Source organism: Phyllostomus discolor, chromosome 6 (assembly GCF_004126475.2).
Source record: "Phyllostomus discolor isolate MPI-MPIP mPhyDis1 chromosome 6, mPhyDis1.pri.v3, whole genome shotgun sequence".
Classification (NCBI taxonomy): Eukaryota; Metazoa; Chordata; class Mammalia; order Chiroptera; family Phyllostomidae; genus Phyllostomus; species Phyllostomus discolor.
The window spans coordinates 121,161,820-121,180,417 of NC_040908.2; the positions used below are offsets into that span (position 1 = coordinate 121,161,820).

An 18,598-nucleotide genomic window follows, 5' to 3' on the forward strand; every position below is an offset into this window, starting at 1 on the left:
ATCAAGTCCTAAATTGGGGGATCCCAAGGACTGGGGTCCCACCTGACTCCTCTCTGAGCCCAGCAGAGCCAGATACAAAAGCCAGTTAGCTCTAAAGTGGGGGATGACCTGGGGTCTGGAGAGGGGACACCTCCTCTGAGACCACTGCTATGGCAGCTAGTGGGAAGGCAGGTGGCAGACGAGAACAGGCTGGAGAAAGGAACCTGGCGTGCTCAGTGAGAGCCTCTCAGATAGCATCCCCATCCTCCAAACACAAAACAGGGCACTGCTCCACAGATCACAACACTTTTAGTATAAGTTAGAGCCTCAGCTGGCTCCCAGCCCCTGGGAGCCTCCAGATGGGTTCAGGGCACCAGTTTCCAGATGTTCATCTCTTGGGCTGGGGGTGCTCCTCATTGCCAAGTCCACTGCACGCAGACCTGCCCCCAACTCCTGGGGGAAGCTCTGGCTCAGCCCCGGCTGCTTGCCAGGGTCCTCCATTCAACCTGCGACCCTGTCCTTCCCAGGCAGCTCAGGCCCAGACTCCTCTGTGTGCCCCAGGGGGGTCGCTCTCCTCTCTGGGCCGGTTTCTCCATTGACTTGTTCAGCTGGGCTCAGGCCCAGGCACCTTGATAGGCACAGCTGGCTCTCTATGTGGGTGAGTCAGGCCAGCAGTGGCATTGGCCCTGAACCCTTGCCTTTCTTGAAACCTTATTCCCCAACTGATACATACAGATGGTGATGGGGCTGTGGGGACTGTTGAGTTCTCTGGACCACAGAGAGTGTCCTGAGCCCCTGCAGATGACAGTGTTGGGTCATGGCTCCCTTGACCATCCAGCATGCGTCATGATGGTCCATATCTGGGGAGGCCGTCCCACTGGAACAAGTCCTAGTCCCTGCAGTCCCTCCTCCACCGCCAGCCTCCATATAAACTTGCACAGGTGAGAGGGGTTCAGGTGTTAGAGCCTGATGTCCTTAATATTCCCACCACCAGCCAGCGTGGGCTCTGTCTGCCTGGAATTCTCACTGCTGGCGGATGTGTCTTCTGTGTTGGTGTTGGTTCTGCGAAATTTGCGCAGGCCCAGCCTGCGGCTAGCCTGGGCAGTAGGAGTGGGATTTGTGGGTGGCTTGGCGTCCCGGGCAAAGCGCACGAGCCTCTGCCCAGCCAGGAAGTACAGCACCGGGTCAAGGCAACTGTTGGCGCTGGCCAGCGGCCGGGTGATCTTGTAAGCCATGTTGATGGCGTTGAGGGTGTGGCAGCTGACATCCAGTGAGCGGAAGGAGTAGTAGAGGGTGCGGGTGACGTGGAACGGCAGGAAGCAGAGGGCGAAGACAGCCAGCACCACCGCGATGGTGCGCACGGACTTGCGCTTGGCTCGCGGCAGGCCCCCGGCAGTCCCGTAGGCCGGCTGCAGCAGCCGCCGGGCCATGAGCACATAGCAGACCAGGATGGTGGCAAAGGGTACCGCGAAGAGCAGGCCCAGCATGACGGAGATGTAGGCCAAGAAGTGGTTGAAGAGATGAGGGGCCGAGGTGTCGTGGCAGGTAATGCGGCTGCCACGCGTGCTGGTGGTGACGAAATAGAGCACAGGTGCCTGGCAGGCCAGCACCAGCCCCCACACGCCGGCTGCTACCCGGCGGGCATAGCGGGCCCGACCCCAGCGCAGCGACCGCAGTGGGCGCAAGACACCCAGGCACCGGTGCACGCTTATGCACGTGAGGAAGAGGATGCTGCAGTAGAGGTTGGTGTAGAAGAGGAAACGCACCAGCTTGCAGAGCAGGGTGCTGAAGGGCCAGTGGTCGCCGCGGGAGTAGTAATAGACCAGCAGCGGCAGGGAGGCCGCGTACAGCGCGTCCGACACGGCCAGGTGGAACATGTAGGTGGTGGAGGCATTCCATGTCTTGAGGCGGCACAGGAAGATGTAGAGCACCGCGACGTTCAGGCACAGCCCAAGCACGCACACCACACCGTAGGACACAGGCAGCAGCACGTACTTGAAGTCCTCATTGAAGCGGCACTTGTAGCCCAGCTCGTCCCCATCCCAGGTGCCATTGATGGTGCCATTCCAGTGGCCCAGGCCTGCAGCCATCGCCCTGAAGGAAGGGGGGTGGGTGGGGAGAACAGCCATCAGGTCATGGCAGGGGCTCATGGGAAAAGCTTGGCACTCCCACCTGACCAGGGTCAGGAGGGAACCCAAGTGCCCAGATTCCTTTGGTTAAGATCTGCCCAACCACGTTCAAGGTCTTTGTTTCCATCTGACCAGGGGACCCGGAACCTCATAAACCTGGAACCCCCAAAATGCAAGATATCCACAAATATCAGGATCATATAATTCTAAAACTTTGGAACAGGGGCAGGCAAACTACACCCTGAAGTCTAAGTCCAGCCTACCAGTCTGCTTTTATAAATAAAGCTTTATTGGAACACAGAATACCCATGTATTTACAAAGAGATGAACAGTTGTGACAAAGACCATATGTTCTGCAACATCTGAAATATTTGCCATCTGGCCTTTTACAAAAACAAAGTCTGGCAACTGCTCTAGAACCTCAGGAACGCAGAGCGCCAGGTCTGGGATGCTGAGCGCTCGAGTCTGAGGACCCCAGAGCGTGTCATTTCAGTCACGGAAAGGGGCCATTGGGGCCGACGGGCTCCACCCAGTGCCCACTGCCTTCTGAAGCACTCCTGGCCAATGGGCAGACCACAGAATGTTCAGAACGTTCTTCAGAACGTTCAGAAGGCATCAGAATGTTCTTTCCTTCAGTTCATTCTTCGGCTCCCTGGGGAGGCTCTGGCCGTGTGCCTGGCACTTTGGTATTGAGGAAGTATTTCCAAGGGTCGCCCTCTTTAGTCACTCATTCACTTACTCAGCTAACATTTTTTAGATACTTCTATGTTCTGGCACCTTCTGCATGTGTACACAGCCGTGCTGCTCCCTGGCCTGTGAGGCTACCAGAAGGGACAGTGACCCTCCTGAAGATCCCAGGGAAGTCTGGGCTGGAGAAGGGAGTGAGGACAGCTGGGGACTTCATGTATAAATTAAATTCAGCTTCCTCCAGGCCCACCCAGCTTTTCTTCCACACCATCACTATCTTGAGATTCCCCTTCTTTGTCCCTGGTGGACATATAACACGCCCACGGGGCCTGACTGCGCAGCAGACAGTGAGCACGTGGGGAGCAAGTGGTCCGCCTTCCTTCCCTCCCCGCCCCCACTGACATGACCAAAACCAGCTCTCTCTCAGCTGGGAGGCAGAGGACAAATACCCCAGTCTGGAGGGCAAAGATATTCCCAAAGGCCCCAGAAGACAGACTGGAAATCCTAGCAGGAGTCCCTGGTTGGCAGCTTTGGGACAAACACAAGAATAACTTTCTAACAGTGTGAAGGGGCAGGGGAGCTGACCTTTTTCAAGACACTACTATGTGTGCTTTATAATGTCACTTCATTCCCTCTGTACAACATGCTTTTGGGAGCCAGGGTATCATGCCTGATAAGGAGGCTGAGACAAAGATCATTCAAGTAATTTGGCCAAGGTCACCTAGCTGGGGACAGGCTACAATGCCTATCCAGGGCTGCCCCACAATGGAAGGTGTTATCGGAGGGAGAGAGTAAACTCCTAACTTATAAGGGTGTGCAAGCAGGGCCTCCAGTAGGGCTCCTGTCCTGTGTGTGGGTGTGTCTGGGAGGACAGAGAGGGCAGATGACATGTGAGTCTTCCCTACCCTGAGCATCTGGGGCTGTACAATTCCCTTTCTTTTAGAACCTGGGATCCTGAGAGGCTGGGACTTGGGGATTTTGTAGGGTCAGTGATATCCACTCCTTTAGATCCTAAGCCCCATGCTCAGCATGGGCTCCCAGCAGCAGTTCAAGACCCCTGAAGTTGAGATTGGGGGGCAGAGGGACACATGGGTCCCTCAGTTTCCCTTCTCACCCAGTACTGCACCCCCCCCCCCACAGCCAATGGATCTTCCCTGTCTGCTGTTGTCAGCAGAGGTGTAATCAGGGGGAAGGGAACCCACACTCATGACCTCCCTCCCATGGTCACAGGCTCCTTCCCGAGGAGCCGGTGCAGGGCCAGGGTAAGGAGGCACAGAGAAGCTGTGTGGTACTGAGTTGAGGGGGGCAGCTACCGAGGGCCTCTGCCAGGGCCAGCCTGCTGGGCTCCCTCCTTCCTGGGGCCAGGACTCAGACCCGACATTAAAGCATTTCCCACACCACCCCCTGCTCCAGGCAGCCCCGTGTCACCTCCACTGTTGTCGGAACCACGGCATCAGCCTCTCTGCCTCCAGCCTCCGTCCTCCCCCAATCCAGAGGGGTCTTTGTAAAAGACAAAGTCATCCCCCTGCTTGAAACCCTCCATGGTTTCTGCCTGCTGTCAGGAGAAAGTCTAGCCCCTCAGGCCAGTCCTGGAGGTTTTCATAATCCAGCTCTGCCAACCTCACCAGCCCCGACCCTCCTCTGTGACATGGAGGATCCCGAACGTGCCCAGCACTTCTCTCCTCCCAGCCTTAGTTCACGTTGCTCCTTCAACCTGGAATCCTCGCATCTACCTGTTGAGGTTACAGTTCTATCCTTCCACGTAAGCCCCAGTGGTTACGGAGACCCGGCCTCTGGAGCCAGACCTCCTACGTCCTCAACTGTGAAATGAGGTAATTAATGGAACCTACGTCACAGGACTGCTGTGAGGACTAGGTGAGTGATCTGTGGGGAATGTCTGCAGCAGTGCCTGGCACACAGTAGGGGTGCTGTGATGTTATGAGTTTCCAGGCTCAGCTCAGATGTGGCCTTTGCTTGCAATCTTTGGGACGCTCTCCCAGGCCACTGGTGCAGGAGCGACGGGACTTGACGGAAAGCTATGGAGCCGGTGAGTGTGGTGGGCCAGGCCTGGGACCTCTGAGGAGAGAGATCTGAGAGCTGTTTGGGAGGGCAGCTGGAGAGACTGGCCCAGGGGAAGTCCGTGTGGAGGAGGGCAGGAGAGAGTGGTGGGCAGGAGGCCTGGCTCAGAGGTTGGGAGGAGGAGCAGGAGCGGGGAGAGGGGGATTCAGTGTCAGACATGGTGAGTGTGGGGTCCCCTCAAGGCGTATGGTGGGCTGTGCAGGTGGGCAAAGGCTTGGACCTTCAGATCTGCCACTTGGGGAGGTGGGCTGGGAGTAGCTGGCCCGCAGAAGCTGCAGAAGTGTGGAGGCCTGAGTATGAGGCTGAGGACCTTTAGAGGGGCCACATTCCCTGGCCCTCCACGCTGGGACACCAGCTTGGGGTGTCCAGCTCTGCCACAGAACCAGTGACATCAGGCATCTCCTGCCCTCCTGAGACTACACCTCTCAGGGACTGAATTCCATGGCCACAAAACTTCCCTCATGAAGTCGTCTTCCTCACTGGAGACAGGGAGGGTGGCCCCCTGCATGACACCCAGTCCCTCCTCTGGGCTGCAGCTGCAGCTCCAGTCCCCGTGCTGAGGTCTGGTAGTCTCTCCTCAGAGTCGGGGCCAGGGTCCAGATCTTCCCCTCGTCAACATCCCGTTGCTCTGCACAGCGCGCCTGCTAATCACTGGTGGTGGAATCTCTGACTCCACTGAGAGGGGTGGAGACTTCCTTAAGCCTCCAGTGAATGCAGGGAGCCTTTCCACCTGTTTTAAGACATCCTGCCTCCACCCTCCCAGGCCAGCTGGGATTCCATCTCCATGGCCCCCCCGCTTCCAGACTGACTCTGCCCACCCTCTCCTTCCATAAGCTGGCTCACCAACCTGGGATTACATCTTTCCGGCCCCCCCCCCCAAGCCCCTGTTTATGGGACAGCCAAGTCCCCAGCCCTCTCTTCTGCCTTTCCTGACCTCCAATGCCCTTGGGGCCTCACTCCCTTGAGGCAGGCTCCTGCCTGACTTTGTCTAACACCAGTCGCCAGCCCCTCCACACCCAGCCCTGGCTGGCCCTGCGAGGAAGAGCTCCTAGCCTGGAGGGAGATGCGAGCCATGTAAGTGCCCTACCAGGCCTCCTCGCCCTTGTGCATACTGTGCTTTCCACCTGGCAAGCCTCTGTGGAACCCACCCCCACTGCCCTCCATCCTGCCCAGTGCTCGAGGCTCTGTTCAAATGTTGCCTCACCCCTGAAGCTCTCTTCCTAACACCACCCCCAGGCACACCTCACACACCCTGTTAGTAATGTGTCCATCCACCCGCTACCCCAGCGCATTCCAGCTGCTTCTGGAGGACTGGGTCCATGTGACCCTTTCCTCTGTCCCCATCATCCAGCAGTAGGCCTGATTTAAAGTGGGTATAACATGAATGAGAGAATGAATGAATGAATAAGCTAATGAATAGAGCAAGCACAAAAGGCTACGGAACCCAGAGGGGGCTGAGCTTTATGATGATGGCTCTCCTTTCCCTTATTCCTCTGAGAGCCTCCCAGAGGACAGTGACACTTAAAGATTTATCAATGACTGCTGACTCTTGGTGACCAGGAGTCACCCCAGCTCTCTTGGGGCCCAGCCCACCCGAGGCCTGCTCCTGCCTTACACAGGTCCCCGAACTGTCTCTCTTCCCAGAGCTGCAGAGAAGGCCTTGCCTTTCTCTGGACAGAGGAAGGGTCACTGAACCCAGACATTCTGGAGATGGGTCAGCTGTCTGAGTAAGCCACATTCTTCTGTTCTGCCCATCTCTTGCGCAGGTCTTGGGGCAGGCTGGGGAAGGAGCCCCACCCCCTCCCTCTGTAGGGGCCAGGCCTGGGCTGAGCAGCTTGCACACACCATCTTTATTTCATTCCTCGCCCTCACTCCTCAGTAGATACTGCCATAGAGGGGAAGCTATTTGTTCAACTCCATACTTTGAGGAATTGGACAAACGGGACTTGACACCCAGGGCTGCCTGGCCCTGAAGCTTGAATCTGTCACAGCCGGGGATGAGGGAGCAGGGCAGAGGTCCCCTTGAGCTACCCCAGTTCGGTGTACACACACATGCACGCACCTGCCCCAGCCTCCCAGCCAGTGGACTCACCCTCGCACGTCCATACCTGACCGGCCCCAGTTCGTGCAGCAGGATGCTCCGCGCCCGCTTGGGTCTTCACTCATGAATGCACACGTTTGGACAGGGCTGCAGGGAACTCTGCAGGAAACAGGAAAAACAGGTCCCCCGCCTGGGGCCACACCCAGCTTCCAGCATTTCTCAGGACGACGGGCAGTGCTGTGGGCTCCTGAGACACAGGGAGGTGGAGACAGCGTGGGCTCTGAGTCACAGGCAGCCAGCCAGGCCGAGCCTTCCCGGGGCCACCTTCTCTGCTCCAACCTTGGCCTGAAAGAGGCAGAGAGGTGACCTGGTGTGCTGGTCCCGGGAGGGGCATCCTCTGCCCACCAGCCATCCAACCTCAGCTCACATGCCCGGGGTGGTCGTTCCCAGCCTCCTTCCCCAGGAGCCCCGTCTCACAGGAAGATGGTTCTGCCAGGGAAGGTCTCCCCAGATCCTGCAAAGCTGAGCTGAGCCTCCGGTTCCCCTTCCCTTGGTTTTGCGCTTCAGCCCCACGGCAGGAAACAGTGAATACCCCCCTTGCCCAGCGTACTCTTGACACTACTTCAGCCCACACAGTTTTGCTCAAGCTGGGTCTCTACATGGAACACCCCTTCTCCTCCAATCATTCCTCCAGGTGTTGTAAACACACATGAACACACATGGGCATGGAAACACTAGATTTACACAGCTACACAGAGGCATGCACAGTCACGCTGAGGTGTACACACAGTGCACACGCACTCACACACAGTCCTCGTCAGGGCCTGGGACAGCCCTTAGAGATCACCTGCGCCCAACACCAGGCACAGCACTTCAGTGAGCGGATGGTTACCTGGTGGGCGGGTCCCAGCATCCACCAGAATCTCAGACACATGACAGGGAAAAAGAACACCCTTTCTCCATCTTCATGTCTCTCCAGTGGGGGCGTGGGGTCCGAGACAGCTGAGGTCCCCAGGCTGGAGTGCAGTGAAAGCGTGGGGGAAAGTGGCGAGAGGAGATGGGGGGGCTGCAGGGATAGGACAGGGAGCAAAGGCACTGGGAGATGACCCTGGGCCACTGTTTCCCCAGTGTACCTTGCCCCAGGAGCCTCAGGTTGACCTGGGCCAGCGGGCTGTAGCTACATGCCAATCTGCTCTAGAGTCTAGTGACAAGGTGAAAAAACTTCACCTTTTCATCCCACTCCACCCAGGGTCACACCCTGTCATCTCCTTAGGAGATCCCTTCACGCAACAGACTAAGGTCCACTGGACTAAGGTGGAGCACAGCCTTTCTCAGAGCCACCCTCTGATTCCTGAGAAGAGTCTTCCCCATCCATCCTTTTAGGTGTCAAACTTCCAGTGTGTCCTTGATGACCTCTCTTTCCCACCCATGTGAAAACCGTCACTCAGCAAGTCCTGTCAGCTCAACCAGCGGAGTGGCTCAGAGGCGGCACCCTCCCCACCGCCTTGTGCCCATCCCCTCACTGGTCTCCTGCCTCCACCCCTGCCCTCCTGTCCATCTTTTGTTCGGCAGTCACAGGCCCTCTTGAAACATGAATCTTACCATATACTGTGGAGCTCACAAGCCTGCCATGGCTCCCTGTGGCCCTCAGGCTATGTCCAAGCTCCTGAGCCTGACACCCCAGGCCCTGGCTGGTGTCTGCCACCCACCCCTCCAGACAGCCCACCCTCTCGGCCTCCAACCTCATCTTCCTGTGTTGGACACGGCAAAGGCAGTCCCATGGTCTGTCTTCGCTCAGGAACACCACCCCTCATCTTCTATCAGCAATATCCTAAGAGTTGGGTGCTTTTCCTGTGCCAAGTCCCATGTTCGGTGGCTTCACAGACCCCTCCTCATTTAGTCCCGAGAAGCTTAGAGAAGGAGAATAACCTCTCCAGGCCCATGAAGCTAACCAATGGCAGAGCAGTCCTGGACTGTCTGACCTCAGGAGCTGTGCCCCTGACCACCACCTCCTTCCCCCCAAAGCTGAGGTCCTCTCCTCCAGGAAGCTCCCTGACTAGCTCTCTTTGAGCCTCGTGGCTCTGCTTTTCTGGTCAGTTCTCTACCACAGGGAATGCCCTACAGGCAGGGCCCAGGATCTACTCTTCCTGGTACTTTCCAGGTGTGAAGCAGCCATGACGGTTATTGTACCCATCTCACAGAAGGGGTAGCCTGAGGTCTCATCCAAGGTCATCAGCGAGTCAAGGGCAGAGCCAAGCCAAACATACAAATTGCCTGCCCCACTGACTTGGCTCTGCCTCTACCCCACCCTGGGCCCCAGGCTTGTGAGCTCAAAGCCGGGAGGAAGAGCTGGGCAGCTCCCAGGCCCGCTGAGGGTGGGAACTGCCCCGGGTGGTTAGAAGACATTCCAGCTCTTCCACTAGGGTGGCTCTGGAATGTGCCAGCTCACCCGCCCACCTAGCTGGCCCTGTCCAGCCTGGAAGGGGACTGTGGCCCATTCCAATTCTAAAAACCCCTGCTGCCTGCTTCTGCTGTGTAGGGAAACAGAAGACCTGGACCTGAAACACTATCGAGGGGCAGGGAAGGGCCCTGGGCAGGTGGAAAATCCCAGTTCTGCCATCCCCAGCTGTGGGACCTGGACGAGTCTCTTCTCCACAACTTTAGTCTCAATTACCTTGCAATCTAAGACCAGTCCCTGCCCCATAAGTTTGTTGATAGTTAAAGGTGATGATTTAGAATTCATTTTATGAAATAATTAGAAGAGATACGATTTCAGCAGGTGAAGAAGGCAGGGAGGATGGGGTTATCTTAGGGAGACAAGAGGGGCAGGAAACGCACAGGAATTTGGGGCAGAGTAGCAAGGTCACAGCCAGACTGGCCGCAGATCAAGTTTCCCACACTGAAGGCCATCCTCAGAAGGGAGGGAAGTCCAGGGTCCCCCAGCAAGAACCAGACCCCACCACCTTTCATCACCCACTCACCCTTTACAGAAGCTGTCATATCTATGTCTGCTCCTGTACAGGGCACTTGGGCATTCCAAGATGGGTCGTTGTCAAGGTTGGCAGGGAAGGGGGTAGCACATGGAAGAAGACCCAGAAATAGGTAATGACAACTCAGGGTGATTAAACTGAAGAAAGTAGAAGTAACAGGGCAGAAAGAGACAAGAGTACCCATAATGGGAATGGGGAAGTAGTCAAGGAAGGCTTCCTGGAGGAGAGGACACCTGGCCTGTATTTTGGAAGGGGTCATGTGAGTGAAGAGAGAAGAAAAGCAGAGTGAACAAAACCAGGTCAATAATCACACAATGTATTTAGGGAAGTGTCAGTCATCCCTGTGGACTGAGAAGAGAAGAGAGGGCAAGACTGGGCTAGAGGACAGGAAGGATCTTGAGAGTCATTTCCTGCCCCTTCCTAAATGTCATCCACAGAGCCGAAGGCTAGTGGGCCCCCAGCCTTGCCTTGAGTGCTTTCTGCACCACAAGCACTGGGGCTCATCTGGGGAAATAGCAGCAAAGGTAACCTCAGATGTTATCGAAGGTGCTGTCGAAATGTGAAGCCTCTGCAGCCTCCTCCAGGAAGCCCTTGTGCTCTGCAGCTCCTGTTGGAGGCACTCTCCCTTTTGGGGTCCCCAAGACTGGGGCTGTGGGAGCCACGTACTGGGGTTGAGCTCAGCTCATCTGAGTGTGAGGGAGTTAGATCAACCAGACTGGTCCCTCCACCCTGCTGATCAGGTGACTGAGACTCCTAAAGAGGAAAGGCCTTCCTCAGCTCTGGTGTTCAAATTCCAGTGTTTTCAGCGTGGGGTTGAGTACCTCCACCGTCACCCCAGGGCAGGACTCCAAAGCACCTGCCCGACTCCTGACCCAGCACGGTCCAGCCCAGCCCCTCCCAGGACAGGGCTATGGAGATGCACTGCTAACCTGAACCAGTTCAGAACCACAGGGCTCTGTACTCCCCATTAACTATCACAATCCAGATGCCTACAGTTAGGCTCAAGAGGCAAGAACCACCCTGACCGGTGTGGTTCAGTTGGTTGGGTGATGTCTGCAAAGCGAAAAATCACCAGTTCAATTCCTGGTCAGGGCACATGCCTGAGTTGCAGGCTTGGTTCCTGGTCGGGGTGTGAATGAGGAGCAGCCGATCGATGTTTCTCTCTCGTGTCTATGTTTCTCTCCCTCTCTCCCCTCTCAATAAAAATAAATAAATACAATCTTTTTTTAAAAAAAAAGAGGCAAGAAACTTGGGTTCAGGCTGTAATTTGGAACTGCCTGTGCTGTGCAATCTCGATCAAATTGTTTTCCCTCTCTGAGCCTCAGGTTCTTCACTGGCCATCTGGGGAGAGTCACCACTACACAAGACAGCTCATGAGGAATGAGTAAGATAAGGGGACGGGTGGGTGCTCCGTGGGACAGCAAAGCAGGCACTGTCCCAATGTGGAGGCTGCATCTACCCGTCATGGTTGAGAGACACTTCTCAGGAGGGGGCCCTCCTGGGTGACCCAGCAGAGGGGCCGTGGTCAGCACAGTCGGGGCAGGTTCCTGGAAGGGGCTGTGATCAGGTCTGAAGAGAACCAGAAAGGGTCCCGCTTGGAAGGAAAGAGGGAGAAGAGAGAACCCAAGGTAGGAAAAGAGACAAAACTGGAGAACAGGATACAAGTGAGCCTGTGATTCTGAGACTCTCATTCTGAGTGTTTGCAGGATTCTGAGTTCATTGGTCCAATTCCAAGAGTCTTTGGTTCTGGGGCTGAATGTTTTCCTTTTTTTAAATATGTTATTCATAACTCCTGATAGCCTTTGGTTTTGAGATTCTCAGAACCTCGGGAGTCTGGACTCTCAGAATAACATAATCATAAGTCACTTTCCCAGCCACACAGTCTCGGCAAACACCTGCCAATGCCCCCATGTGCCCGACCTCAGAGGGACCCTGCAAACCTACACTCAGGTCAGACTCAGTCGGGTCCCCGAAGAGCTCCAGTCTGAATGGGAAGCAAGCCACAGACACTGGCCAAGTCCACTTGGGTGATCAAGCCATGACCAAAGGAAGCCAGGGGCCACGGAGCCCATAGTAACTCCGAACCAGCCTGGTGAGGTGGTCAGGAAGAGCTTCCCAGAGGAGGGGTCATCTGAGCTGGGACTTGATAGATGATTGGGAGTTTGTTAGGTGGTCACTGAGGTAGGAGGGCATTGAAGGCAGAAGGAGGGGCAGGTAGAAAGACTCAGTGGTATGATAGTGTGGACTGTTTACCTACAGCCAAGGGTCATGTGAGGCTGGAGAGGAGGGTTAGGTGGCACAGAATGTGTGTGGGGAGGCGGGGGAGGACTGCAGGACTCACATGGAATGCCAGGCTGAGGAATTTGGCTTCTATCCTGAGGACAATGGAAAGCCGTGGCAGGGCTTAAGCGGGGAAGGACATTGTCAGAGTTGGCTTTTGCAAAGATGATGCCAGTGGAAGGTGGATAGAATGGAGGAGCCTCCCCCAAGGCAGGGGGAGAGAGGAGGGTCATGTGGGCCCCAAGAAGTCTGAGAGGGGCCCTCCTCCCATATTCCAGTGCCCAGGCAGTGTCATTGTCACTACAATAACAGTGACAGGGCACCAGGATCAAGGGCTAAGCAGGAAGTAATTGCCCAAGAGAGCCCAGGCTGCCCACTCTGCCAGCAGGGACTCTAGTTACTCATCCTGAACCAGCGATGACTCAGAGCTAAGAGGCGGTGTGGCAGGGCAGTGGAGGAACCCCTCTGCTCAGGAACCGACTGGAGCTCTCCGCGGAGCAAGGCCTTCCACTTCCACTCTGTGCCAACTCTCACCCAGTCTTTCACTTCCCAAACACTCCCTGGCATCTCTTTTAGCCCAACCTGTGTTGTGGCCACAGAGAGAAAGCAGGCCTGTCTTGGCCAAGTCCTGCAACTGACCTCCAGGATGGGTCTAGAGGTCAGACAGGCCCCCACGGCCAGCCTCCACACTGTTGGGCCTGAGCGGCTTGGGAGACCAGGCCTGAGGACACAAAGGCAGCCCAAGGAGAAGGTGTGGGCCAAAGGGTATACCAGACAGGTCCACAGAAGGCACTTCAGGGACAGGGAAGGTTTCATGAGGGGCACCTGCACCTCCTGTCATCAGATCAACAAAGCTTCCCTAGTTCTGTGGGCAGGCCTAGGTGGGCGTTATATTACCAGCAACTGGGGAGTCAGGCCACAAGCAAGACCTAAAGACAGGATTTCAGGGCAGAATCCAAACTTCCTTCACCTTGAAAGCCAGAGGCCCAGGCTGTGTCCAGAGAGGGTTTCTGTCTTGAACGGGCAGGTTTAAGCTGGGGCAGGTAGGCAGGAGCCCCAGCTTTTACCTTGGCTTTGTGATCTTATTTCCTGAGCCCCTCTTTCCTCATCTGCAAAATGGGGATACTAATTCCTCCCTAACAGGGTTTGTGGGGGGACATTTATAAATTGCTACTGGTAAGCAGAGGTGCATGGGCAGAGGTAGGCAGTCGATAGTGAAAATTTCCCAAACTAGCCCTGACTGGAGTGGCTAGTTGGTCATTACCCCACAAAGCAAAAGGTCACAAGTTTGATTCCTGGTCAGGGTACACGTCTAGGTTTTGGGTTTGGTCCCCCATTGGGGTGCATATGAGAGGGAACCAATTGATATTTCTCTCCCTTTCTTTCTCCCTCCCTTTCCCTCTCTCAAATAAATAAATAAGAATGATTTAAAAAAAAATTCCCCCAATCAGTGTGATCCCTTGCTATTGCATCCATTTTCTGTTGTCTTCAAGATGCATTTAATTCTACAAGTGTCACACTTCTCCCCCGTGCATTGCACTTTACAGCTTACAAAGCCCTTTTCTGACCACTGTCTTAAGAATCCTCATAGTGAGGAAAGGGAACCCTAGCACACTCTTGGTGGGAATGCAGACTGGTGCAACCACTGTGGAAAACAGTATGAAATTTCCTCAAAAAACTACAAGTGGCCCTGGCTGGACTAGCTCAGTGGATTGAGTGCGGGCTGTGAACCAAAGCATCACTGGTTCAATTCCTAGTCAGGGTACATGCCTGGGTTGCAGGCCACAGCCCCCAGCAACTGCACATTGATGTTTCTCTCTCTCTCTCTTTCTCCTTCCCTTCCCTCTTTAAAAATAAATAAATAAAATATTTTTTAAAAATTAAAAAAAAACAAAACTAAACTAAAAGTGGAACTGCCTTTTCACCCAGCAATTCCACTGCTGGGATTATATCCTAAGAATCCTGAAACACCAATTCAAAAGAACCTACACACCCCAATGTTCATAGCACTGTTACTTACAATAGCCAAGTGCTGGAAGCAACCTAAGTGCCCACCAGTAAATAAATAGATAAAAAACGGGTACATTTACACAATAGAATTCTATGCAGCAGAAAGAAGAAGGAGTTCCTACCCTTTGCAACAGCATGGATGGAACTAGAAAGCATTATGCTAAGTGAAATAGGCCAGGCAGTGAAAGACAAATACCAAATGATCTCACCTATAAGTGGAAACTAATCAACAAAACAAACAAACAAGCAAAATAGAACCAAAGACATGGAAATAAAGATCAAACTGACAGTGACCAGAGTGGAGGGGGAAGGGGGATAAGGGGGGAAAGAACCCATATAAAGGATGCATATAAAAGACCCATGGACAAAAACAATGGGGGTGAGGATTGAAAGTGGAAAGGGGGAGGTAGGTAGGGTAGGGGAGAGTAATGGGGAGAAATGGGGACAACTGTAACTGAACAACAGTAAAAATTTTAAGTGAAAAGAATCCCCATAGTAACCTTGAAGAGGCAAGAATCATGATGTTCTATTTATAGATGGCAAACCAACACCTGGAGGGGCACAGTGGCCTCTCCAAGAGCAACAGCAAGGAAAGAAGACAAATCAAAGCCCCCACAGGGTGGCCCACGAGGTCTTGGTGATATTTTCATACTTGTTTAGCTGGTGCTTGGGAGATCCAGAAGAAGCCTCAGAGCCCTGTGCATCCTGGTAGCAGGACAGGTGTGGAGGGGCCATAGCCTCACTCTGCAACTCAAGCTGGATGCCATTTGTGAGGGTCTCCCACTGAGATCCTCCAACCCACTAACTAGGCCAGACCCCAGGACAGCCGAAGGCAGGAAGAAGAGAAAAGTGATGAGCCGTTCATGCCAGGGCCTCCCCACACACAAATTCAGCACAGGACCTACTGGCTCTAACCTCTTTTCAGAGGCTGGCAGGGTAGAAACCTCCCCCAGGTCACCCAGCAAGTTGCGGGCAGAGCTAGGATGAGATCACTCGCTGGTCCCCTGGCTCCCACTGGTGGAGGGGGAGTCCTAAGTGTCCCCGAAACCCTCAGCAGAAGCATTTGAGGGGACAGGGAAGTGTTCAAACAAGGGGGTAAGGGCTCGGAGTTTAAACAATGACTGGATGCTCTGGTGTTAACATCACAAGTGCCCTGACTCCGAGCACTTAGCACAGCTCCATCCGTCCTCCACCCTGGTGCCAGCGAGGGCTTTCTGAAGTGGTGCTCCTACCATGAATCTCCCCCGCTCACAAAACTTCCATGGCTCCCTACTGCCTTCAGGATGAAATCCAAATTTCCAGCCTGCACACTCTGGGTTCTGTAGTGCCCCAGGACACACTGTTCTGGCAAACCATGCCACCCACTCTGATGACCTGATTCTGGTTTCCCCTTCTTTGTAATGACCTGGAGCTTCCCTGTAGACAAGCCTTCACTGGGGCAGCTGGGGACAGGGGTGGAGGACAAGAGCTGCTGTTGCTCTCTCAGTGCAGCTTACTTAGCCCTGTGCAGGGTGCTGCTAACACAGAAGTAAGCCCCAGTTCCTGCCCTCCGGGGCTTCAGACCTGGGGATTGGAAAGGAGACAGACAGAGGCCATGACAGTCCAAGTGGCAGCAGGGCTGTCGGCACTGGGACTGCAAAGTCCCAGAACCCAACCCAGCTCCTGGGGAACCAAGGAAGGCTTCCCAGAGGAGGAGACATCTGAGCTGGGCCTCAAGGTTGGGTAGTTCTCCAACTGAAGAAGAGGAGAGTGGGAAGGCATTTCAAGCACTGAGCGTAGAATACACAATAATCCAGAGGCAAGAAACTGCCCAGTGTGTGCGGCAGATTCCATGCAGTTACTAGCAGGTGAAGAGTCAGGCGGGAGATGGGGCTGGCAAGGATCAGTTTTTGGAGGCCTTGAGTCCCAGGCTGAGGGATTCAGGCTGGGTCCTGTGAAAGTTTGGCCCAGGGAGAACAGGGCTTTGGGTTTCAGGATGTTCCCTCTCAGGACGGACCCCATCCCCAAACCCAGCCCCAAGCTGTGAGCCTGTCCAAGAGGACACTGGTGTTGAATAGCACCCACACACCAGCTCCTCAGGAGCCCTCGGATTCCACATCATTGTTATTTTCCTTTCACAGATGAGGCCATGAGGCTCACAGAGGGGACATGCCTTTGCCAGGGTCCCACTGGCCAAGGCAGGATTGGAATATAGATCTCTGCTTTTCTAGACAGCCTTTGTGGGCCCTGTGTGCTCAAAGAATCTCCTTCCCAGCCACTTCTATCCACCCAGGTAACTGACACCTCACTGGGGCCTCACCCTGCCCTTCAGAAACTCCTGGTTATTCCAGCCTAGATCCCAAACAAACCAGGCGCCTCAGGCTGTGGGCCCAGGGCCACCAAGGATACGACAGGAACAGGTGCCACCAGCCCCGCACACCCCAAACTGGCAGTTCTAGTCCACAGCACGGCCTGGCCCTCAGGCCTGGCTCCAGGGGCTCCAAACCTGCAGCGCTAGTTGGGGAGTGGAGGAAGGGAACTGCCTTTCCCCAGACTGGCTTCCCACAGCACCACCGGCCAGATTAGAAGTCCCCCGACAGAGGCTTAACTGTCCTCCAGGCCACTGCCCCAACCACCACGCCCTGGTCTCACCGACGCCCTGCCTGCCGCCGGAGTAAACTGGCCTCCAGACTTCGCGGGTCTCCTGCCGCCGCCCCGGCGCCTACTTCAGAGAACGCGCGCGCGCGCGCGCGCACACACACACACACACACAGATAAGTTCTGGGAGTTCAGCTACTGACACCACAGGGGCACACGCGCTCACCCATTTACACACAGACTCGCTCAAATACTCGGACACACACTCACCAGGGTGCGCGTCCACACTCCTCGAGGTCGATGCTTCAGTGGAGACAGAGTTCGACCACAGCCCCCCAGTGCGCCCCCACAGGGTCGCATCCGCGCCGCATTCGGACGGCCGCACGCGCACGGCTCTGCCTTCCCAGTGTCCAGTAGGCACCGCTGCGTCCCCGGCCGCGCCCGCCCACCTCTCCCCGCCTCCGGCCCCTCCAGGTGTCCCGCCCCTCACCTCCCCCGGTGTTCGTCCACCCGCTGCGCAGCGGCCCACGCTCCCAGTGCCGGCACCCGCGTTCCGCCACCGCCGCAGCGGGGACCCACGTGCCAGTGGGCCCCGCCCGCCTGCCTGCCTGCCCGCCACCCGGCGTAGCTCCCACCCTGGCCGGGTCAGGCGGGGCCGGACAGACTCTGAACAGACTCTGGAACCGCTCCGCCCCGTGCCGACACCCAGCCACCCTCTCAGGGACGCTGCCAGGCAATGGAGCGGCAGGGTCAGCGAGTGCTGCACCGGGAAGAGGAGGGGGCGACCGTCCTACCGCTGGGCCGAGGTTTTCAGAAACGCTAAAATTTTGCAAAATTTGTCTAGTGCTTGTGTGGTTCCTGCCGCTGCCCACCGCGAGACTTTGCCATGGACCTGTTCCCTCTCCTCCCAGGGACCTGCTTAGAGCCCCACCCTGAGAACTCGCCTCCCTTGCTTGAGATCCGGTAGAGAGAGGAGGTGGGAAATCAGGGTCTTGCTTCTCTCCAGCTCCCAGAGGAAGGTGGAGGGAGCCTCATCTATGCTGCCTTTGCTTAATCTCATTCAGAGAGAGCAACTAGAAATTTCCTGAGCACCCCTCTCTTTTTGGACCCTCATCTTGATTTGCTTCCCTTGGGCTGCTGTCTCAGAGTACTCCAGCCACTCAGTATCACTCCCTTCTCTGCCCTCAACCCCACTCTGATGGCTCTGTGCAGTCAAGGACGCCTTCCCCCACTGTGAGCTCCGGGAGAGCAGGGACCGGGTCTGCCTTCGTCCTACCGCCCTCCCAGAGGCCCCGGGAATTGTTGAAAGTGTGAATGAATGGACAAATGAATGAATGAATGCCCCCCCCCCCCCCCCCCCCCGCCGCTTTCATTCTGGTCTAGGCGCCAGAAGGGTGGGTTGTGGTTCAGCGTTAGCACTGACTCTGGGAGACCTTGACCCAGTTCCAGTCCCTCTCAGGGACTCCTTTTGTGTGAAGAAGAGGCAATCACACTCACCCTCCTGCCAACCAGTGTCCATCCATCGGCGCTTTGGACAGTCAGTGTCTGGATGTGTGCACAGTGGGCCTCTTTCTGGAGCCAAGGAGCTTGCTCAGGGGCCTGGGGCCTTGGGTCCTGCTGGGCTCCTCATCAGCTGACTGGCACCTGGCTGCTGGCCCCAGGAGGGGCCCAGGAAGGGTGCTGGCTGCAGCCTTGCCAAGAGCAGGAATAGAATGGACACAGAGCCCTGTGTAGCTGAGCCACCTCTGCAGTCCCCTAGAGACCTCCGCCTGGAAGACACAAAGGCCTCCTGTCCAGCCTCCTCCACTTATTGTCCAAGCTGGTCC

The 18,598-nt window shown here is 55.8% G+C and overlaps 1 protein-coding gene across 8 annotated transcripts; it reads right to left on the reverse strand.

Annotated features, from left to right (window-relative positions):
* Positions 1-273: 273 nt before the first annotated feature.
* Positions 274-18,383, reverse strand: P2RY2 (purinergic receptor P2Y2). 8 transcript variants are annotated; one of them, XM_036028841.1, is made up of 4 exons: positions 17,263-17,383; positions 7,808-7,931; positions 6,967-7,162; positions 274-2,073 (listed from the first exon to the last, which is right to left on the reverse strand). In XM_036028841.1, exons 3-4 carry the CDS (start codon positions 7,038-7,040, stop codon positions 939-941), a joined length of 1,209 nt encoding a protein of 402 aa, XP_035884734.1. In that variant the 5' UTR covers positions 7,041-7,162; positions 7,808-7,931; positions 17,263-17,383; the 3' UTR covers positions 274-938. The 8 variants fall into 8 exon arrangements, with proteins under 8 accessions (XP_035884734.1, XP_035884732.1, XP_028371836.1 ...); XM_036028839.1 differs by lacking the exons at positions 7,808-7,931; positions 17,263-17,383 and adding an exon at positions 18,270-18,383 and having other exon boundaries at positions 6,967-7,260; XM_028516035.2 differs by lacking the exon at positions 7,808-7,931 and having other exon boundaries at positions 6,983-7,260; positions 17,263-17,396.
* Between the last annotated feature and the right edge of the window lie 215 nt (positions 18,384-18,598).

Excerpts from the sequence above, each read along its gene's own strand:
- P2RY2 (XM_036028839.1), bottom strand. The coding sequence starts at position 18,295 with ATGGATGGACACTGGTTGGCAGGAGG. Across the intron at positions 7,261-18,269 it reads GGACACTGGTTGGCAGGAGG|GCCAAGGTTGGAGCAGAGAA; the intron begins GTGAGTGTGATT and ends TGCCTCTTTCAG. Across the intron at positions 2,074-6,966 it reads TCAGGTATGGACGTGCGAGG|GGCGATGGCTGCAGGCCTGG; the intron begins GTGAGTCCACTG and ends CCCTTCCTTCAG.